Raw genomic sequence first — 23,379 nt, forward strand, 5'->3', positions numbered from 1 at the left:
CTTGCCGATGCAATTGTATGCATAAAGTTCTACCTTCTATTAAGTTTACACCAAAGTGCACTAGCCGTTAGCAAATGCATAAGTACTCCTATACCAATGATCAATATCAAATTATTTATCACATTTGTATCGTTGATGTCCATTTCGTTTAAGAATTTCGTTGGCTTCTTGTAATGACAATAAAACTCATCGCACTTGAGATCCATCCGGTCGAACCCATAAACTGTATAAAGAAGACTATGGAAACTGGCGCGAAAATAGGATATATAGAATAACCAACGAAAAGCGCGAGGTGTGTCCAAGTATGTCGCGCAAAATCCAAATACCGAGAAGAGAACTGCAATGATGGGCCCGAGGAACACGGCGATCTACGAGAAAGAATAAAATTAACAAATGTTATTTTTCCTTTTTTTTTTTTTTCTTTTTTTTTTTTTTTTTTTCAACGCACATTGTAGTATAACATAATAGTAAGATAATTGGAGAGAAATGATTGTTGTCAAGAAAAAGGCACAACGTAGAAAATGTTATTTATAATAACATAAAACTGTTTTTAAAAAAAAATATCATCAACATTCGCGAACGTATTAACACTTATCGGTCGTAAATCATTTCTCATGTGACAACAGTACTTTGTCACTGTGATCGTACATCACGTGGGAAGTGACAAGACGAAATCTGTCAAAACTCTCTCTCTCTCTCTCTCTCTCTCTCTCTCTCTCTCTCTCTCTCTCTCTCTCTCTCTCTCTCTCTCTCTCTCTCTCTCTCTCTCTCTCTCTCTCTCTCTCTCTCTCTCTCTCTCTCTCTCTCTCTCTCTCTCTCTCTCTCTCTCTCTGTGAAATCCGGGTACGATTGCCTTGTCAGATAAGTATCAGCAATGGAGCAATTGACATCTCCAGTGATATATTATTGCCCTTTGTATTCAATTTTTAATATATTGAGCTCAAAAATGAATAAAGAAAATTTTATAAATTTCAATAGTGATAGTGACAGAGAATGTTTTGAAAAGAATTTTCAAAGTGATTTTGATTCTAGTGATGAGACTAGCAGTCACATTTTATTACATCCTAAGAAAAGAAAAATTATGTTTATAAAATATTCAAGTGAAGAAGAAAATGATGTAGAAATAGAAAATGATAATTCAGACGATGATTGGATTGAAATCGAGAGTGATGATGATGGTCTCCCTAGTAGAATATTTACAAATATCAATCGCCAAATTTTTGGAAATGTTCAGCAACCAATAGATTATTTCAAAAAATTTATTATTAACGAATTCATCAACGGAAATTATAACACAAATAAACTTATATGCGAACGAGCAAATTACAAAGAAGGAATTATCCGCCAGATTAATTCGGCAAAATTGGAAAAACATTTCGTATGAGGAAATGCTTGCTTTTTTTGATGTGATTTTGAATATGGGTACAATCTATTTAAGTAATATAAAAGATTATTTTTCCAAAGACTTCATGTGCAATATGTCATTTTTCGCTAAGATTTTTAAGAGAGAGCGTTTTTTTTCTTCAAATTTTTTGAATACTCCATTTACATCAAAATCTTAACAATAATAGCTATACAATAACAAGATTTTCGAAAGTCAAAAATTTTCTGGACTATATTTCTAACAAAAATGTTATTCTTATAATCCAGAAAATTTTTCGCATATTTACCGAAATTAGCTACAATCTAATGAGAATCATTTATAAAAAGTTAGCGTCCGATAAGGGTTAATATTATTTTAATTTATACATAGATAGACATAATGACTTATACATTTTACCTTAACTGGCGTAGTCGCACCGATAAAGAATCCCCAAGCTTGCGCTGTTAAAGTTGCAGCTATGCTAACTATCATAAAAGAAATAATACGATAAGTTTCTACGGGCTGTCCCGTTAACCAATAACTGATTGCCAGATAAGTTGCAGCGCATACTGCTTGAAATGGTATTTCAACGAGTAACAAACTGATATAGTAGGGTGCCAATTTGTACCACCGATTGAAGTGTTCTCTTGCGAGAATTTTCATTTCCAAGGGAACTAAAAAGTAATGTTTTATTGTTAGATTCAATAGAAATATTTTTCTATTTGACGTAGAATCTCCCGCGAAATACTTACATGCAAGAGTCACCGCCATTTTTCCAGTGTAAACGATCAAAAGTAACGAACCATACAAGTAAACGTAATTAGCGAGGACACCGTTAGCACGATACCCACTTCCCATATAAAGATAGCCAAATATAATACCGATTAGCAAATGACAAAGTAATCGCACCATCAACAGCGTATAATCTCTTTTCAGACATAATAATTGTCTTTTATAAAGGAGATAACACTGCATTAGAAAACCAGCTGGTGGTGATGGTTCTTTAACCATATTGCCTGTCAAGCAATCATAGATTTAACATTTAGAAAGTGTTTGCGTCATATTTTTTTTCCTTTTTTCTCTTTTTCTTCCATCTCCAACAAGACATTACCTTCAACCGAATCTTTTATCGACTCTGGTGTTTCCTTGTTCCATATATTTTCAACGGCTGCAGTTAATTTATCAACCGATATTCCGTATTCTCCGATTGCAACTTCGATAACTGAAAAAAAAAAAAAAAAGGAAAAAGAAAGGTTAAGAGAGACATCGCGCTTCATAATTGCATGGTCGCTAATCGAGTTAAATAGATCTAAAAGATAAAACTTTACAGAAAGTTCTTAGACTTACGAAAGTCCGCAGGATTGTGGTAAGCCGGACAGGTGATTCCAGTCGCCGAAAAGTGTGGTAACAAACCATGAATCGGACCCTTGTATATACAGCAACCATCGGCGAGCGCATAAAGCGAATCGAACATTTCGAAAATTAACGCGCTCGGTTGATGTATCGTGCAAATGATAGTACGCCTTTCCATTCTGGCGAGTCTTTTCAACAGAGCTATGCACTGACTACAGGACATTGAATCCAATCCTAGGAAAGAAACGAATATTAAAATAGACGAATGAAAAATTAAGAATAAAGAAGTATAAAGAAAAAAAAAATCCAAACCAGTTGTAGGTTCATCAAGAAATAAAACTGATGGATTGCTGAGTAACTCAAGTGCGACGTCAAGCCGTTTCTTTTGACCACCGGATAATCTTCCGCATAGTGTGTCGTAGCAATAACTCAAACCCAACATTTCCAAAAGATTCAAGACCTTATGACATTAAGTGATTATCAAATCAAGCTTTCAAAATATTGTGCCACATAAGTTTAATATACCGAGGATAGTTATTATTTAATTTATGAGATTTAGGTTTTTATAAAAGAATAAATCCATAAGAATAATATTATTGTTAGAATAAAATCGTTTATATCCTTCAAAATGCTTACGTCATTCGAAATATTAAAGCTAATAGAAAACATACATACTTGAGTGTGTTTATAAGCCGAACTGATAGTATAGCCTAATTTTAAGTGAGCTGTCATGGTCATTGCTTCGCCAACAGTCATTCTTCCTCGGACCAATGAGTCTTGTTGTATGTAACACGAGGTTCTTCTCCATCTTTCGCTATGCGGTATTCGAATTTTCCCATTTACAAGAATCTCGCCGCTCATACCTTTTAAACTATAAGGATAATAAATTTAAAAAAAAGAGCATTCTCGTATAAGAAAAATATTCATACTTTGACTATCAAGTGTCTATTCCTTTTTTTTTTTGTTTTATTTTGCCATTAATATTAATGAACAGAAACGTATAAACATTTTAATTAGTCAGACAAAAAATTAAATATGTACGAATCGTCCATTTTATTATTCAATAAAAGCTTATAGACAGTATATTATAATTGAAAATATATACTTACGTATAACCGGCCAGCACGTTTAATAGAGTCGATTTTCCAGCTCCTGATGGTCCCATAATGGCAACCAACTCGCCAGCTTTGAACTCTCCACTAACGCCATGTAAAATCTCTTTGTCATCTGTGTTAAAAGGAATAAACATAGGGAAGGAAAGAATTAAAAAATCATTTGTAATTATTTAACATCAATTTTGGAAAGAAATTTTTTTATAATTACCTTTCCGATATACCTCGTGTTAATATTATTTTATTTAATCTCTTTGATATTTTTTCTTTTTTTAATTAGTGTTTAGATTACGGATTCCAAATATCAGAAAAAGATATGAGAGATGAGACATTATTATTAGAATCACTAAGACTCATCGAGAATCCTATCCGTGACATAATTTGCATCGATTCATAGAAAAAAATTCAAGCGAGATGATATTCCGAGTACAAAAAAGATATCTAATAACATACTTTGTTTAATTCGACGGTTGGATGGATCTCGTCGATGTTATTATCCTTGGAATTCGAACTGTTATTAAGATAAAAGAATTAAACTTATCTCTTTGGCTTTTAAAATAATATAAATTTTATAGTTTTCTATATCTTTTTTTTTATACATATATTTCTTAGAAGAAACACTGTATATATAATTACGAACAAAAAAAAAAAACGTGTTTAAGAGAAACGCGTAGAAAAAATACAAACTGTATACGCTTATGCGAGCGTGTCACGTTCACGTGTTTAGGATGGCAATCAGATATGACTTTTGGAGAAAGTAGGCAACGAAAGTTTATGAAACGAGAAAAAGAGAGAGAGAGAGAGAGAGAGAGGCGGGGAGAGGTAGAAAGAGAAAGTTGTACAACAATTGATGAATTAAATTAAAGAAGGAATAAGATAAAGAAAAAAAATATCATAATTATTCATAATATTCTTGCTATGAAATTCTATAAATCTTGTTTTTTTTATTCCTATATATATATATATATATATATGTGTGTGTGTGTGTGTGTGTGTGTGTGTGTGTGTGTGTGTGTGTGTGTGTGTGTGTGTGTGTGTGTGTGTGTGTGTGTGTGTGTGTGAATAGAATTTGCCGTTAATTTTTTCATACTGAACCACATTTGTATTTTAAATAAATATAAGAGTTGTTAAGATTTATTATCGATAAGTCGCGTTAAAATATTTCCAAAGACTCATTAATGTGTTCATGAGAATACGTTTTCCTTTTTTTTTTTTTTATTTTTTTTTATTACGCTTCGATACTACTGGCTACTGTTTGTAATAGATGTAATATTTTTAATTACATTAAAATTATCGAGGAAAAAAATGTTCGTAAGGACGGAGAGATAAATAAAATCTGTCATTCGGTACTTATTCAATTTAAAACTGATATACGTAGTGATAAAATTGTTAATATCATGTTATTATTAACTTGAAAAAAATATGAGCCTCTAATAAGACATGTCAATAAAATTATAGCATAATTTTATATAATATATACTGTAGTTTCAAATCATTGTATTAAATTAAACATAATTTTCAAGTATTGCTAAATAAATATTTACTATTTGAAGTTGGTATTATACAATTATAATTATAATTATAATTATAATTATAATTATAATATACATATATATAATTATATGTTATATTCGTAGTCAGAAATGAATCATTAGAAATGTCTTGTTTCTGTTGAAACGATAATAGAAACATTATCGTTTACTTACAAAACTAAATATTTATAAGAGTTGGTACATTTTCCTCGAATCACAAAAGAAAAGAAAAGAAAAGAAAAAGAGGAAAGAGAGAGAGAGATGAGATTACAAATCATTTGATTTGTATTCCGAACAAAGAAATACCGTTCGCCATATTATTAAATTATTCACATCTGTCATGCAATAATCATAGTTTCGTAGTAACAGCACGTTTTTTTTTCTTTTTTTTTTTTACATTCCATCCTGTAACTTGCATAATAATAAACAATTAATAATATTCATTGGTATGTGTGGAATGAAAAATTTTTATTAATCGCAATACGTCTTCGTTTTTTTTCGTCCGCAAAACAAAAGCAATGCTCCAATAAGGATAGAGTAAAGCACGCATGTCCCCGTTTATTTGAAAAAATTCATTATTCACCCATCCAGAGAATTGATAATAAATTTTCCCAGACGCGTTCGTACGCAGATAAATTATCAAGCAAGTTCGAGCACGAGAGCACGTTACAGCAAGACTTTTATATTCGTTTTAAGAAACTCTTGTATTATTCATAACTTGTGATAAATGAATAAATATACTATTGATGATTTACAAAAGAAATATAAATGTTCATACGTATATATCCCTAAAACCAAAGACATGGAGACAATGTTCGAATATTTCTCGAAAGCTTAACGCAATAAACTATTATTGGGGCTTCGCAATTCCGACTTTCAAAATTTTATCCTTCTCATTTATTTCTTGTTTCGTTTCGATGTTACTCTACGACGTTATTTTAAATTTTACGATTATATGAAGATAAAATTCTTCCGGATAGCTTTTAAATAAAATCGATAATGCGATTAAATTTTATGTCTATGAATATAGTATATAATTAAAAAGGTATATATTAAATACAATTATGTAATGAATGAGAATTAATACTTCTTAAAAGTTTATCAATAAGTTTCGACAGAAATTTTATTATGTGATTGTCTTTTGACCTTCAATAATAAATAAGGAGTGATTAATGGTTACGAAAATATTTAGCATCAATAAAAATACAAAAAAAATGAAGAAAATATTCATAGAAAAGAAGAATCCTGAATTTGAATAATCACATTTTTTAATAATGATTTTAATTCTATTTATAAAACGCTTATGTGAGATATATAATGTATCGCTAATTAGTAGCTGAGTCGAGAAACGGCTCGTAATAAAAGTGGCTCGTCGTTTGCAACGGAAAATTGGTGCAACGAACGTTACATCATCTATTATGACTGTAGCTAATAGCTTTTTTTTTCCTTACTGCAATAGTGATCTAAAACAATGTATATTCCAAGTCGAAAAGTCAAGGAAAATCCGTCGAAGTTGAGCAAGTCTGATTGGTCGTTTCGAATAATATCTGCAATGGCTACAATAAGATATTTATTTATAAGGCTATTCATTTTTAATTCATTATTATAAACACGCTTTGACACATGCGTTATAATAATTTGTCATAATTATAATCGTATGACAATAATTCAACGAAATGTGAAATCATTTGTCTAGATAAAAAATTATTATTTCATCGTATTCTCATCCTTTTCGTCAATGGAACAAGAAAAGAATTTTTATATGATTGTAACAACCAAGGCGCGTAACCTTGTTCTTTTACATTTCGTCAGATCTTTTCGTAGCACTCGATTCAAGAAAAAATCAAATCCATTTTAATAGTCGATTCGAAACAGGACAGTTTGTATATTAAACACAGATCTTAATATATGACTCAATTGAGTCATTCGAAAGGAGTTTCTCTCTCTTCTCTCCCTTCCCCATGTAATTAATTTTCCGCCTATTTCAAACAATTTCAACTGTCTATCGAACGCCGATGTGGTTGCTTCATCGCGTACTTAAATGCATTGCTCAATGATAAATAAGATGTACATACGCATACACAGGTCAGATATTGTCTGTTTACAATCACTCGTAATTCGTGATGTAAAAAATAATCTGCGAATAGAAATGTCAAGAGAATAAACAGGAGTCGATCCTATACATACTTGTCGCCTTAGAAAAAGAAAGAAAAGGAAGGAAAAAAAAAGAAAAAAGAAGGGACTATATATCATATAAATTAATTGAATACAATCATTGTAAGATATTTAAAACTGATTTTTGTAAAACTACACTTATTATACAAATATGTACAATATTAATAGAAGAAACTTCTATAATTTTCCGTTGTCCGATAATATTTAACAAGTCGAAGAGAAAAAAAGTATGCTCATAGAAAGAGTAGGACGAAGAGAGAAAAGTATTTAGATTGTAAAAAAAAAAGAAGAGATAAATGATGACGTAATCGAAACTTTAAGCAAAACGTGTAATGCGCTCGTGATGATCTTTCTTACATATCGAGATGTACTTGCAATTTGCTTTAAGCGTGTACTACTTTCTTAAAATAATTTCTTAACGATTTTACAGTATCGATCAAATTTTCAAAAAATTTTCCAAGCCTCTTACGAGCGTGATCGATTATTCATCGTTAACGTTTCTATTTATACAACCTAGATGTTACTTATCAGAGATTATCGGAGAGAAAAGAAAGAAAAAAGTAAAGGAAAATAAAACAAAATAATATTGTAGCGGCCTAATGAAAAAGTACTTTTATCTTCTACGATGTAATAGGCTAATCTATTGTAGCAGAGTATAGAAAGTATTTAACATTAAAAAAAAAAAAAAAAGAAAAGAACAGTTGTAAATTCTCGCATAATGGAAAGATCGATTTGATTTATCAAGGTTAACTAATCTTTACAAGTTCAAGCTCGTTTAATTAATGTATCTAATTGTTTATACATTATATATGTTTGACAGCAAAGAAGAAAGGAATCCATAGTTCGAACGATTAAATGAGCGATTAAATATATGATTAACCATCATTATTAATCGAATATTTTTATAATATTTGCATACGCGCAGTAGAACAAAAGGGCAGAGAAGAAAAAGAAAAAGAAGAAGAAGAAAAAAAAAAGGAAGTAAAAAAAAAAAAAAATTGTAAGATTGGGAGAGAATATTGCGCGTTGTAACGCATAATTGCGAAATCATGAATACTTGATATGAACTTTGTGTCGTTGTTAAGAAAAACGACGACTACAATATATATACATGGATTACAATATATATGATATTTCAAATGAATAAAGTAATTAACTTGTTTAATTTGTATCCTTCTGACAATTTTATCATTCTGATTCGTAAAATTCAAATTTTCACGTACTTTTTCCACGTGAGACGAAATAAGTAAAAGGAATTTTTTTTCTTTGATTGTCGTTAAGCATCCTCTATAGGTAAATATATCGATAATACTTTCGCAATTACATAAGCGTTTTCATAACGCTTCTTTCATTTCGAATAATATCTCGAATAACGAACGACGATAAACACGAACGATTTTTTATTAATTTTGTCAAAGGTTAAACGCTGTTATGTATATGTATATATATATATATATATATATATATATATATATATATATATCGATTGATTCTAGTCGGGTTAGGACAAGCCCGCGCCTTCGATATATCTAGGATATTATATTAGGTGGACCGGAAAGTAATGTCGTTTCTGCGCATGTCGATATTTGATTGTGATTAAAAATAAAAACTTGTTAAAAATGTATTCGTTTGAATTTAATTTAAAAAAGTGACATTACTTTCCAATCAACCTAATAATATATAATCGAATGACGATACGACTACTATGTAAATTCACCCAGGTATAAAAGCAAAAACTTACTTATAGAGAAGTTTCGAAGATTCCATTGCTTCACGCGAAATCGTATATTCTTGAAGACCAAGTCAATTTCTGGTCTCCTTGGGAAGGAATGCTTTTCATTTAGGATATAAGTCGAAGGAGGAAGAGTGTCGGTAACAATCGCGACGTCTTGTACATTGTTCTGACTTGTATTGTCAATTTGACAGCAACTCAAGGAGGATCGTGACGGCGAACAATTTGTGGAAGCGCAGCTCGTCATTGTGAGTTTTCGATGATATATTATTTTCTTCTTTTCGTACTGTTATTTCTGTCTCGTCTCTCGGCAAATCCACTTTTTTCGATCTCAAAACGGTTGTATCATTTTTCCTCCTTAAAAAAGAAAAGAAAAATCAAATGATTATAAATTTTATAAATGGGGTACGCTGATATAAATGCATGTACCTTTGCAATATCTATCTGTGCATATAATCTATATATACATATATTTAAAACACTTGTTTATTTTTAAATGTAATATACTCGAGGAAAGTTTTTGTCGTTCTTTGACAGAAATATATTGCTTTTATCAACGTTGAAATAACAATGATAGAAACAATATCAATGTTCCGACTCTCGTATCATTCATACCACGATAAAATAAAACGAGAAACTGATTACTTTGATCTTGGACTACTCTGAAGAGAAAACAGAGAGAGAGAGGGAGAGAGAGAGAGAGAGAGGGAGAGAGAGAGAGAGAGGGAGAGAGAGAGAGAAAGAGAGAAAGAAGGGAGAGATATGTACGTACATATAAACGAGCGACGTTGTTAGATAAAAAAAATCATGCGATAGTGTAACTATTCTTATTGATTATACATTTAAATCCGATGCATTGTGATTTCACAATTTGAAATTTTCAAGTCATGTCTTTTTATTAAATACTTTTATTAAAGACTTTTATACCATTTATTTCGAGTATCGACCTAACTAATGTACCTTGAATTGATCCAATATTTCTTGAAAAATGATGATTAAAAAGATTCTCAAAGAGTGGCAATACAATGAATGCCTAAATTATATTTTCTTAAATATCGAAAGAGAAGAAAAATAGTCATTAACCATGAAAAAGTTACAAAAGAATGTTATATAAAAAGGATTCCGATAATGATTACGGTCAAAAAATCAATGAACTATAAAGAAGAATGAGGAGTAAATAGGGAATAGGGAAACGTAAAATCTGTAAATAATAATTGAGAAGGAAAATCCTTGAGTCAGCTTTCATCGTGTCTGTATATTCGATCTATGTATATAATACTAGGCGGATACGTACTTATCTAAGTACTTGCCTTCTAGAAAGTGGATTTGAAAGAGTACGATTATCTTCGTGTACGAGTTGACAGTAAATACAACTAAGTTTCTCTCAAAAACTACTATAGCGCGATAACTTTCACGGTCAGAAAGATATTTCTGTTGAATTTATTTATTTTTTTTTCCTTTTCTTTTTTTTCTATTTACTCAGAAATCCAAATAATGATGGAATCAGTTTCGTTAGCACAACATCATAGAAACGATACGATATCTGAATGAAACGTTATTAATTAATCAGTCGGAAAAGAGAATCGATTCAAACACGGACATATATGTACGTATATATTTGTATTATTAAACTGATGTATATTTGCGCAACCAATTCTGAAAGATATTACACGCAATAATAATCATGGATAATGAAATTTCTTTGAGAAATTATATCTTTGTACTCCCGAGTTTCCTTTATTTCTTTTCTTGTTTTCTATATCGTAAGTTTTAAACGATATCCCATCGATTATCTCATATCAACACACACACACACATATATATATATATATAAATAACATATACATATGTATATGTTTCGTTCAAGAACAAGCTTAGTGATTAAGTAAACAATCATTTACAAAATTTACATATTCTTTATAATATTTACATTTCTCTTACTCGTTCTCATGTTTTATGGCAATGATGACGAAACTCATCATTCATTTTTCAAACAATCAATCTTATCAGAATTTAAAGAGAATTTAATATTGATTATGCGACTTTAAAGTTAGATCGCAAAAAGTAAAGAATGGACGACGAGGAAAGAAAAATGGTGAAAAAAGAAAAGAACAGAAGAGACGAAATGAAAATGATCGAAGGAAAATCTGTAATGCACTTCTTGCCTTTAGTTTTTAACATCGACTACTACTAATTATTCATAATAATGCACATCGTAATTATTCATAATAATGCACATGCATATGATGAGCGTTCGTTACATCGAAAAATAAAGTTTTCAGACAACACTGATGTTCGTCTATTATCATGTATACTTGTTCGTTTCAAGTAGGAAGTCGGTCTTAGATCGATAATAAAATGAAAAATGGAAAATATCGTAAAATCTTTATTAGTAACTCACTTCGATCGTATGTAATCGATTTATATTTTTAAACGCGATCTTTTAAAATTCTACTTTAATCGTTCATGCTTACAGGATATCCTGTCGACGATATAATTCACATGATTATTTATAAGGTAACATATTGTCAATGATTCATTCTTCTATTTCATTTTTATTTTTTACAGTAATATTCATTGAGAGAACTTAAAATATCACGTGGTGATTATCATGTACTATATCGACCGTCACGGTGGAAGAGAAATGGCCGTATACGTATGCACATATAGAAACGTCATTCCATAGAGAAAGAGAGAAGCAAGGGCAATGCTTGACCGTAAAACGGTTAAACGTTCTACTTTCTCAACGTCAACGTTTTAGAAACGAAACACGATGATAATTATCCTAATATAACTATCTTAATCGTAAAATGTATCGGTCGAAAGAGGTTATGATGCGTAAAATACTTGTTAAGGTACCGACTATGTTGATCGACCGATCGACTAGTCGAACGCAGCATTGTGAAAATAAAAAAAAAAAAAAAGAAAAAGAGAGAGAGAGAGAGAGAGAGAGAGAGAGAGAGAAAAGAAGAATAAAGAAAAGGAAAAACCAATGCTTACAGGATCGTAATTTTGAAAAATACACTTAAAGTAAAATTTTACAGATCAAGAAGAATCTACGAATGTATTATACTTACCGATCAGGAATAAATAATATTCAATATATATTGAGCCAAAAAGAGCACCTTCTGTTAACGCAAATATGCGAGTTACACGTACGAGCGTTCCTTTACTGAAGGTAAACTTTAACAAAACACCTCGATACCGATACGTCTAACATTGCCGAATCCTTGTAAAGAACTGTTCAACGATAAAGACCGCTTCTCGCACTTGTCTTTCTCAGTTTTTTCGTGGTTACAGTAGTGACGCACACTACGAATCACGAAATTAGCACAACCGTATTCATTGGTCGATTTTGTATTACGCGCGCTTGCTAATGCGAGCTTACTCGTTATTGTTCTAAACCAGTTTCTTCTTATTTGATGATCGATAAGAATATTTCAAGATATATCAGTAGAATTTTTTAATGTTTTTTTTTTTAATGTTTTTTCTCCTATAAAAAAAAAAATTTACGTTATAAATGATTATGATTCGATGGAATATAATTACATACGTTTGCGTAATTTTAATAATTGCAACGATTAGTTGAAATAAACGATCTTTCCTTTCTTGCGTATCTTTTTTTACGCTCGTACGTATAACCTAAAACATTTTAATACATAAAACGTTTAAAACAAAAGTTTACAACGAAAAAAAGGTGCTTTTTATTTCTAACAAAGAAACGATTTATATGAAAATTCATCCATTGTAGTTAAGGAATGTGTTTTCATCAATAATGACAACGTGTGATCATCGTGCATGTTATTTTTATAAATTTTATTTCCTTTATAAAAAGAAAATAATCGCAGCCGGCACGTTATCATTAAAGTACACGAGAAATGTTTACACAAGAGTGTGTATCGGTAAAGTAGTTTAACGTATTCTTAATTATCGACATTATCATCGAAAACTTTTAACTAATGATCCCTAGATGGGGCTTTATATCGATCTATAGTTCCCGCCTCTTTCGACATAAATTTTTCTTCGTTCATCCGTTAATCACATATTTGAAAATAAAGAAAGAACAAAAAGATAGAAAATCATCGTCGCGTATTTCATAGAACGATCAAGTTATTTTCATGATCCTAAACGAATTTATCGAAACGTATTATACATTTTTTTTCGAATAATCACGGTTTTCGTGAAATTTTTTATTTGACGTCCATTATAAAAAATGAAAGGACAAATGAGGTTTTTATTATTGCGGATCGTTTACAGTAGATTAAACATTATTTCTTGTCAGGAATATAACTTTATCGTCGGAAAGAAGGAAAAATGGTTGGAAAAACGAAAAATTTCTTTCTTTTTTTGTCGTCACTTGGTTCTTAACCTAACCTGAACGATCTTTGGTAAATTGAATTAAATTTTATAAAACAATTAAATAACAATTTGTTCGATGTGAAATATTGCGTCCGATAAAATCATCAGTAAGTCATACCGTTTAAAGTCTAGAAAGATTTATCGGAACTAAAGTGTTCGGTAAAAAGTCTATAATAGATGATTCTCCGAGAGAAAAATCGATGAAACAAATTATATATTAGTTATCAATTTTCCAATTCTAATTGCTCGATGGGACGAAAAAATTGGAAGAAAAAAGAACTTTTACTGGAAGAGAAGTATAAGAAATATAATATAAAAAAATGATAGAAAAAGAAACATATAAGTACTTCAATGATATTACTTTGAACAGAAAAACATATAAGAGGATGATAGCAGTGATTAAAAGCGATCAAAGATAATAGACAATGTATGTCACAGATATATGTACGATGACGTTATTTATGGGATGATATATATATATATATTTACACATATTATATATATATATATATATATATACACCACATACACTTACACATATAGTATATATCGACTCGAGTACAAAGTTTTGAAATCGAGAAGAAATGAAAGAAGGAGTGGGGTAGACATTGTTCTTAAAGCGTGTCGTGCTAAAGCGAAAAAAAGAGATAGAATCGAAGCAAATAAATAACGCGACAGGGAGAGAGAGAGAGAGAGAGAGAGAGAGAGAGAGAGAGAGAGAAAGAGAGAGAGAGAGAGAGAGAGAGAGAGAGAGAGAAAATGTTAGATAAAGAGAAAGGAACGAGCGTGTTATGCGATATTCAGTTGGTATTGAAGTGTTCAACGCGTACTAGCTTCGCGCTCGTGAAAAGAGGATTAAGTCGGTATAGAAAATATTCCTTCTATTCGAGTTTTATGAAGGAAAACGAACCTTGAATCTCTTAAACGTTGTTTATTGTCTACATAAGGAAATTCAAAAGTGTCTTTTGAAGCGATTTGCTTTTTTACACATCCTTTCCCGCCATTTTTAAGGTTCACTCTTTCATCCATATGTACTATCGTCTCTAAGTCATATAAGAAGTTCGCAAGAGCAAAGATAACACACAAAACAGGCGATCTCGTGAAAGTAACGGTCAGGGAACGACCGGTTTATAAAGAGAAGAAGGATGCTCTTGTGTTAAAACGTATCCTACTTAGGATCTAAACATTTACGTACGTACAACTCTTTATTTTCTTCGAACGTTCTTAATTGCATTTTATTTTATACGTCAAATCAAAGTAAGTACTTGGTAACGTGTTTCTTTTTTTTCTTTTTCTCTCTCTCTCTTTTTTTTTTTTCCCCCTTTCGTAACAAAGATCATGAGCTAAGGCTGTCTCCTTGTGCGATATCCAATTAATATAATTCTCCTTCTTTGGAAGAGAGAAATGCAATCTCTCCAATTTTTTTGTGCAAAAGTTTGTGCAAGCAGATTTTTTTTTTTTTTTTTTGTATCATCGACGAGGTCTTTCGTAAAATTATATATAAAATGTAATAAATTTATTTGCTATAGAAGCAAAATGCATTAAAAATATGATCGGTATTGAAGTGAACGAATGTTTATCAAGTCATGTCGTATTTTAATAACATTTTTTGATATAAATCAAATGTTAATTATTTCAATCGATCGACCGAGCAAATTAATCCGATTTTTCTCGTCAAATGACGTTCATCATATCACGAACGAAGATATATGTAAAAGATATTTCGAAGTTATCTCCTTGTAAGGCTTGATTTTGTCTAATAAATATAATAAGTATTTAACTCAGTTCGTGTTATCAAAAAGAAATATATAAAAAAAGGAAAAGAAAATATTTAATTTGTTTTATTTTGTCAATAAGTGTCTCTAATGGATCACAATAAAAATATCATATTTCTATTAAAAAGAAAGGATATGATTTTTAATTAAAAATATAATCGTGATCATATTTAAACGCTCAAATAAAATCGACACGATTTTAACATATGACCTTTTGAAAATGTTACTAACCATGCTAGCGTTTGTAATGGCGATATTTATTAAACGTTTATTTGAGAATATAATTATATGCGATTATGGATATATAGTTTTTGATGTTTGTCAATTTTCACGTATTACGTAAAGATCGTACATGTTATGCGTACGAAACGTCATTGGTAAATTTACAATAATATGATATGTAACAATTTTTTAAATTGTGAGATTGATAAACGATGAGAGGAGATAGATAAAAATAATAGAATCGTTATTATTGGGTACATGAACTAACCTACTTTTTTTGTTTCCTTCGTATCGATATTTGGTGGATCATTTAATACGCTTAAATGGTTAAATGCAATATTAGCGACGTGTACGAGAAGACCTTTAATAAAATACTTGCAATAAGATGCTGTGAGAAAATTATAAGATAGGATATCAGTCATTTCCTTTTAAGTTAAATATGACGCAAAAGCTATCTATTATATTACTAATGCAACTTAATTTTGCGTAAAGTAAATATCGTGAAAGAAAGAATGTCGAATGTAGTATAATTCGAGAAAGAGAAAGATGAGAGTGAGAGAGAGAGAGAGAGAAAGAGAGAGAGAAAGAGAGAGAGAGAGAGAGAGAGAGAGAGAGAGAGAGAGAGGACAAGGTTCGTTTCATAAAAAATTATTTATTGACGTATATATGTCATCATATATAAATAACAATGCACCTATATTCTATATACTTTTATAGTCACTTTTTTATTACCACTTTTACTTTACTTTCTATTTCGATTTAGCGTAGATATTTTTTTTCAAATAGGAAAGAAAAAACTTATTCCACAAATCGTTCGTTTTCCTATTTTGTTGGTTAACCCGATAATTAATTATTAATGAGAGCTCGATAAAACTACTCACGATTATCGTCGTTTAAGAAACTTGTTTATTTATCTAAGTTTATTTATCTAGGTACTCATTCTTAAGCACGTACAACTAAGTACTTCAGCCTGAAAATCTTTTGATCCGGTTTTTTCCATTCGATTGATCATAATCACTTTTTTCTCTCTCTCTCTCTCTCTCTCTCTCTTTCACTCTCTCTCTCTCTCTCTCACTCTCTCTCTCATTTCCTTTTTTCTTTTTTTTTTTTTTTTTTTTTTTTTTTTTTAAACTAGAAATAATCTTATCCCTATTTTTCGACAGATTCGCGAGAAAAAGGAAAAAAAAAAAAAAACGTTTAAAGAAATTTTTGTGTGAAAGCACAACTAACGCTTCTTCTTTTCTTACTAGGGACACGAATTGCACTAGTATATGTAAAGATACGTAAGATGAGTTCACTCTTTGTGATAGAACAATGAAGCAATATTTAAGATGTGACCTAACCTCTCCTGTAGGTCACCCAGGCTATATAGATTTCATATTATTTTCATTCATTTCATTTCATTTCATTTCATTTCATTTCATTTTATTTTATTTTATTTCATTTCATTTCATATCATTATATGAAATATAGATATTGTACGAATATGTAATAATTGACTTGTAAGAAGCTATAATGGTGCGCGCGCGCGCGCGCGCGTGTATGTGTGTATCAGCTTTGTTCCGAGAGGAAAGTTCGATACATGTCAAATCTAAGCAAATGCCATTTGTTACGTACGTCCTATGGTTTCTAAAGAATCAATGTTATCTAACATGAAACAAAGCCAATAATTGTCCTCCCGACTTTCTTTTACACACATCTACACACACACACACACACACACACACACACACACACACACACACGTACACGCGCGCGCACGCGCGTATTTATTTTATAATAAAGAACGAAGAGAAATTTTTTTGTCGTAGAGGTAATTCCTTTGTTCCAAATATAACGACTTTACTTTTTTTTAAACCAATAAGGTAAATTTAAAATAATAAGTTTTTTATGCTCTCATCTTTTTTATGTTTCTTCTTTATGTTTCTCTTTTATATTTCTCTTCATATTTTCCTTCCTTGCCTAATGAACTTTGTTCGATCAGCAACTTTATTTGTCGTATATATATATATATATTTATATATACATATATATATATATGTATATATATATATGACATTATACTTGGATAGTCACTCCTACGTGAGGAAAAAAAAACAGTGCAAAAATGATGACTGACACGGAATAGAAAAATTCCATATGACTACACTATTGTATCTCAGTTTTTTGCATTATAAATTATGAATCAATAGACAACGGATTAACATATATTTTTATTTTTCGAACTATTAAAAAAAAAATGATTAATATATTATGAATTGTCATTTGTATTTTTTTTTTTTTAATTTTTATATTATCATTTGTTCTGATCTTATTACCATATGTAATATATCGTAAGATATCGTAACTTATAAAAACGTTCGTTTTATAATTTATATTTTTAATTGGTCTATCTTTTACATCTACGTTATTGATAATTGATTTTTCAACATTTTCTCTTAGCAATATATATATATATATATATATATATATACTTTTTGTAGCTTATTATGTCGAAAGAAGGATAATATATAATGAATTTTTTTTCTGCAATTAATTCAATGTATCCCAGCTTATAAAAAACTAAAATCCATGCACGCATCTACCTTCTCCCCTTTCCCCCTGTCCTCCTCTTCCGCATACGTCTCTTTACAATCGTGCAAACAAGATTACTCTTATCTACTCATTTGTGAACGCGATCCTACATATCCGATTATTATTAATAACAATAATAATAACGCACAAAGGACAAAGAATGCGCTCTACTTTCTTTAAGTTTTCTCCCACATAATTATACATAGATATATACATGGTATGTTTCTGTCTAATTGTAAGCTTATCTAATAATAATTTTAAGACGTTATTATTTTAATTTATGAATATTAAAACGATCGAAGCAATTTGATTCAATGACACGCTTATCAAATGCACACCTGTATTTAATGTAGATAACATAATATCATCAATAACAAATAATCTTTTTTTTTTGATGATTCACTCGATGAGAGAAAATTCAAATGATCCGCGATGAGCCTTGAGTCAAAGGTCCAATTATTTTTCCTTCATTTTCATTGACTTTTAATCTAATCTTATCGTATAATCTTTTCGCATAGCTAACATTTTTGGGTTTTTTCTTTTTGTTTTTTTTTTTTCGTAAATCTTCGATCGATATAACAGTCAACGAATAATCGTTGGAACGTATATATGATATTTCAGATATTTATGAGAAAGACGGGAAAAAGTTGGCAAGAAGAAATAAAGACGACATAACATTGTCGGTATTTGGAGGCGATAATGGAGGTTCTGATACACGAGGCCTCGGACAAGCGTGAAATTATCGACGGCAACGGCAGTTCTTCCATTTATATGCCACATAATGGCACCTTAAACAGCAATAAAATGACAACGGTAGACGGTAAACAAACGGAGGAAAATGATTTAAATACATCTTACGCCACGGAGATCAACGAAGCGAATATGGTCGATATCATTTTTGAAAACATATCTTATAGCGTCTCACTTGGATTCCGAAAGGGTATATACCATATTTTCTTTTCTTTCTTACGTCATATGTGTATGTAAACTATTATTAACTGTCATACGTGTATATAAATTATTAACACAGCGAACGGTTCCATATTTATTTACAATTTATAATTACTAATCACTTTTATCCTTTTATTTAATCATAATAGCTTTTTTTTTGACATAGACGTAATATTTTTTTTTTTATATCGTTGAAAGAAACGATTCAAGGACTGACGACTCTAATTGATTGGTATTATGAATATAAGCTACTCCATTCACAATTGTAATTTGACAAACTTTAATCCTTAAACATCATTCACGATATTTTAACAAGGTACTATAATAACGTACGTAAACGTATGTACGTTGCACATTTAATTGATGATTAATATTTCTTAAAACTTTACATAATGCAAAGATTAAAAATATATGAATCATTTATAGTCATAATGTCTATTAGTTAACTATAATATTTTGGTAGTCCTTAGAACGCATAATAGAAGAAAGAATTTTTTACATTTTTATATTGGAAATAAAGATGGGAAAAGAAAAAGGGGAAACAAAAAAAAAAAAAAAAAAAAAAAACCAGAAAAGTAGGACAATGCGTATAAATTTGTTTATTTATCTCCGATAACAAATAACGCATTGTCTTTGAAAGCTCTAATATTATAGTATATATAATTGCGTTAAAAAATAAGCAATTTATATTACAAAATAGGTAGTTACATTAAGCCTGTTCGATTTATTTATAAGGTGTTCAAACAATCTCACAGTGAACTTTGACCGATTGATCGACCGATCTTTCGTCGTCCGTCGTTATTTTATTATATTTCTTCTTCCATATTCTTCCGTCCATCAGGTCAAAAGGAAATTCTTCATGGAATTAGCGGTATGCTCCAAGCGAAACAACTAATCGCTCTAATGGGACCCTCAGGAGCTGGTAAATCAACATTACTCGACGTTCTGTCTGGCTTTCGAGAAACCGGAGTCGAAGGAATCATTTATGTTAACGGACGAATGAGAGAACTGAACTCTTTCCGCAGGTCAGATATATTCCAATCGGATTAATCCTTTTATATTATATTTAATAAAAAAGTCAAGTCGGTCGAATGATTGGACGTTAAATTCAATGATTATTTTCAATCCCACGATCGTTTTTTCCTTCCTAAATTAACAGATGCACAGCGTACATTACTCAAGACAATCGTTTAGAATCATTACTCACGGTTATGGAATCTATGAGGATCGCTACAGATCTTAAATTGCCAACGAATATGCCAAAGTATCAGAAGGAGACGATAGTAAGTGTCAAAGGTTTTTTTTTTTTTATTACATAAATAATATTATTATTTTCTATTTATGATAAAATATGAATAACATATTCAATTTGGTAATAGATAGAGGATATACTCACGACCTTGGGATTATACGAACATTTAAATACGAGAGTAGGAAAATTAAGTGGCGGACAAAAAAAAAGATTATCCATCGCTTTGGAATTGGTTAATAATCCTACTGTGATGTTTTTAGACGAGCCGACAACGTAAGCCTTTTCAATTATTTATTCTACGATTGACGTAACATATACGATACACAATTGTTTACACTAAAGTATATTGAATATTATTTTGCAGAGGATTGGATAGTTCGTCGTGCATGCAAGTTGTAAAGCTTTTAAAAATTCTTGCCAGACAAGGAAGAACGATAATATGTACGATTCATCAGCCTAATGCTTCTTTATTTCAAATTTTTGATCAGGTAAATTAATGATATAAAGAAAATATATTTGAAATAATTATATGCACGTAATAAATGGCGAATTAAATAAATTTATCTTTCAATTTCGTTCCGTAGATCTACGTTCTTGCCCAAGGAAACTGTCTATTTCAAGGATCCACCAAGAAATTAATTCCGTACTTGAAATCTATGAAATTACCTTGTCCGATCTATCATAATCCTGCGGATTATGGTAAGCAATGTCGTTCCCTAAATTTCATTCCGCCCTTTCTTTCTTTTTTTTTTTTTTTCTTTCTTTCAATCTATTTTTATTAAATATATTAAATCGATTATAACAGTGATCGAATTGGCGTGTGGTGAGTACGGCGAAGAGCAGCTGAACAGATTAATAAACGGCTCGGACAATGGTCGACTGGTGCAATGGTTTGAAAATCCTCAGACATTGAAAGATGCGAAAGCGTTAAGGGGTATGATCATTTTTGTACAATGCATTACCATAGACCTTATCCATGTATATGAGTTTGCAATTATTTTATGATTGAATGTTCGCAGCATTACATCCATTAAAGAAGCAAATGGTCGATTCGACTTCTGAGTTACAGGCTACGCCGTTGATTTATCAAATCAGTGTCTTATTGAAAAAAGGTTTCATAATATCCAAGAGGGATCAAGTAAATATATTTAAAAAAAATTTTCTTCCTTTATATCTTAGAAATTTTTCCGATAAAAACCTTTGTTCATCCGTAAAAATTCATTAAAATCGTTTTATACGTTGCAGACGTTGACTCATCTTCGTATCACAGTCAACATCATGTTGGGATTAATGCTTGGTTTGGTATTCATTCATTCGGGCGAGGATGGTGCTAGAGTATTGGACAATTATAATCTTCTCTTCGCGATACTTATACATCATATGATGACAACGATGATGTTGACTATAGTGACATGTAAGTTTACTTCTCGTTAATATATATGAAAATTCATAAAGTCAGAATTTTAAGAATTTGCAAACTTTCTTCTCAGTTCCCATGCAGATGGAAATTCTGATTAAGGAGCATTTTAATAGGTGGTACAGCTTGAAATCGTTTTACACGGCGATTACGATAATAGATGTACCAATTTCCGTGGTCTGTTGTATACTCTTCTCTATTATAATATACTTCATGTCGTCTCAGCCGTTGGAAATCAGTAGATTTTTCATGTTTTTTACAATTAGCTTATTAGTTACTTTTATCGCTCAAGGAACCGGTCTAATGATAGGCGCAGTATTAAACATAGTCGTAAGTATACGTATCGCTATTTTCTCAACTTCTTATAAAAAAATTGATTAAATGATAATAATTTTAAGACAACCATGCATAATCGTTTTAATTAATCTTTTTTTTTTTTTTATAGAACGGTACTTTCATAGGACCAGCTTTATCGGTACCATTAATGATGTTTGCCGGATTCGGAGTGTCTTTGCGTGATTTGCCAAATTATCTTAAATGGGGTAGCTACGTCAGTTATCTAAGATACGGATTAGAAGGGTATATATATATATATATATTTATATATATACACATAACATGCATGCATTTACATCTATGTTTTATCCTTCACATAATGTTATACGAAAGACGATGTTTTCGTTGATTTTAGATACGTTAATGCCATATACGGAATGGATCGTGCAACTTTACCTTGTAAGAGTGACAAGGAAACTACATACTGTCATTATAGATATCCTAATAAATTTCTATCGGATATCGCCATGAGGGGTGATCAATTTTGGAACGACATCATTGCCTTATCCGTAATACTTTTGATAACACGTTGCTGTGCATACTTTCTACTCAAATGGAAGATCTGGTCTCTGCGATAAATTTATGAAAAAATACTTTACCTTTTTTTTTTTTTTTTTTTTTTTTTTATAAAAAATTATTCGTCCTTTACGAACTGAAGAGTATCAATCAACGTACTTGTATTTGCATGCGACTTCAACTACGTTGCGCTTGAGTATTTAAAGTATAAGTAGCACGGAGTTAACAGTCACTTACTCAGATTTTTAGCTCCAATCAAACAGGTTTTCTTTATACAAATGCATTTTTATTACCTTTTATATAATTTATTCCTTTCAAATGATCAATTTCAATTATATATAAACGTATGTATGTATTATTGTATATGTATATTGAATTGCATCACACAAGTGTGCCGTTAAAATTAAGAAACGAATTTATTATAATAAAACGATTTTAAAATTATTTATTAATTATACTTGATAACAATGAAAATGAATTGAATTAGATGTTAAAATATAGAATATATTTTTTAACATTTCGTTACTTAGGTAATTAGTAATAATTGTTGTTGTAAATGCAAATTCGTATTTTTTTAACGTTTTGTTACTTAGGTAATTAGTAATAGTTTTTGTAAAAGCAAATTTGTATTCAAAATGGCATTTATATAGGTAGATATTTGGTATAACACTTCATAGAATTTTAATACTTATTATCTTTCTTAATTATTG

The 23,379-nt window shown here is 30.4% G+C and overlaps 2 protein-coding genes and 2 long non-coding RNA genes across 6 annotated transcripts; 3 read left to right on the top strand and 1 right to left on the bottom strand.

Moving 5' to 3' along the window:
- Nucleotides 1-16: 16 nt before the first annotated feature.
- On the bottom strand, nt 17-12,527 carry LOC124957085 (ATP-binding cassette sub-family G member 1). 3 transcript variants are annotated; one of them, XM_047513745.1, is made up of 10 exons: nt 12,345-12,525; nt 9,277-9,624; nt 3,826-3,943; nt 3,392-3,587; nt 3,029-3,176; nt 2,711-2,950; nt 2,475-2,585; nt 2,116-2,379; nt 1,781-2,037; nt 17-368 (listed from the first exon to the last, which is right to left on the bottom strand). In XM_047513745.1, exons 2-10 carry the CDS (start codon nt 9,512-9,514, stop codon nt 30-32), a joined length of 1,911 nt encoding a protein of 636 aa, XP_047369701.1. In that variant the 5' UTR covers nt 9,515-9,624; nt 12,345-12,525; the 3' UTR covers nt 17-29. The 3 variants fall into 3 exon arrangements, 2 of the variants coding, with proteins under 2 accessions (XP_047369701.1, XP_047369702.1); XM_047513746.1 differs by lacking the exon at nt 12,345-12,525 and adding an exon at nt 9,697-9,901; XR_007103438.1 differs by lacking the exon at nt 17-368 and adding an exon at nt 1,523-1,611 and having other exon boundaries at nt 1,673-2,037; nt 12,345-12,527.
- On the top strand, nt 8,992-12,197 carry LOC124957092. The gene is made up of 2 exons (XR_007103452.1): nt 8,992-10,873; nt 11,836-12,197. It is a non-coding gene; the product is annotated as an uncharacterized LOC124957092 (long non-coding RNA).
- A 1,881-nt stretch (nt 12,528-14,408) lies between the features above and the next one.
- Nucleotides 14,409-22,816, top strand: LOC124956843 (ATP-binding cassette sub-family G member 4). Its single transcript, XM_047513147.1, has 13 exons — nt 14,409-14,817; nt 18,819-19,137; nt 19,990-20,173; nt 20,308-20,431; nt 20,528-20,673; nt 20,765-20,888; nt 20,985-21,099; nt 21,206-21,334; nt 21,420-21,538; nt 21,646-21,814; nt 21,891-22,147; nt 22,263-22,396; nt 22,509-22,816. Exons 2-13 carry the CDS (start codon nt 18,897-18,899, stop codon nt 22,729-22,731), a joined length of 1,965 nt encoding a protein of 654 aa, XP_047369103.1. The 5' UTR covers nt 14,409-14,817; nt 18,819-18,896; the 3' UTR covers nt 22,732-22,816.
- Nucleotides 19,215-19,895, top strand: LOC124956846. Its single transcript, XR_007103381.1, has 2 exons — nt 19,215-19,464; nt 19,619-19,895. It is a non-coding gene; the product is annotated as an uncharacterized LOC124956846 (long non-coding RNA).
- Nucleotides 22,817-23,379: the final 563 nt, after the last annotated feature.

This window comes from Vespa velutina, chromosome 24, assembly GCF_912470025.1.
Source record: "Vespa velutina chromosome 24, iVesVel2.1, whole genome shotgun sequence".
NCBI lineage: Eukaryota > Metazoa > Arthropoda > Insecta > Hymenoptera > Vespidae > Vespa > Vespa velutina.

Coding starts and splice junctions, on each gene's coding strand:
- LOC124957085 (XM_047513745.1), bottom strand. CDS start 9,514: ATGACGAGCTGCGCTTCCACAAATTGTTCGCCGTCACGATCCTCCTTG. Junction 3,944..9,276: donor TCTTCGAAACTTCTCTATAA/GTAAGTTTTTGC, acceptor CTTTTAACACAG/ATGACAAAGAGATTTTACAT. Junction 3,177..3,391: donor CGGCTTATAAACACACTCAA/GTATGTATGTTT, acceptor TAATGTCATAAG/GTCTTGAATCTTTTGGAAAT.
- LOC124956843 (XM_047513147.1), top strand. CDS start 18,897: ATGGAGGTTCTGATACACGAGGCCTCGGACAAGCGTGAAATTATCGAC. Junction 20,889..20,984: donor TATTTCAAATTTTTGATCAG/GTAAATTAATGA, acceptor TTCGTTCCGTAG/ATCTACGTTCTTGCCCAAGG. Junction 21,539..21,645: donor TAATATCCAAGAGGGATCAA/GTAAATATATTT, acceptor TATACGTTGCAG/ACGTTGACTCATCTTCGTAT.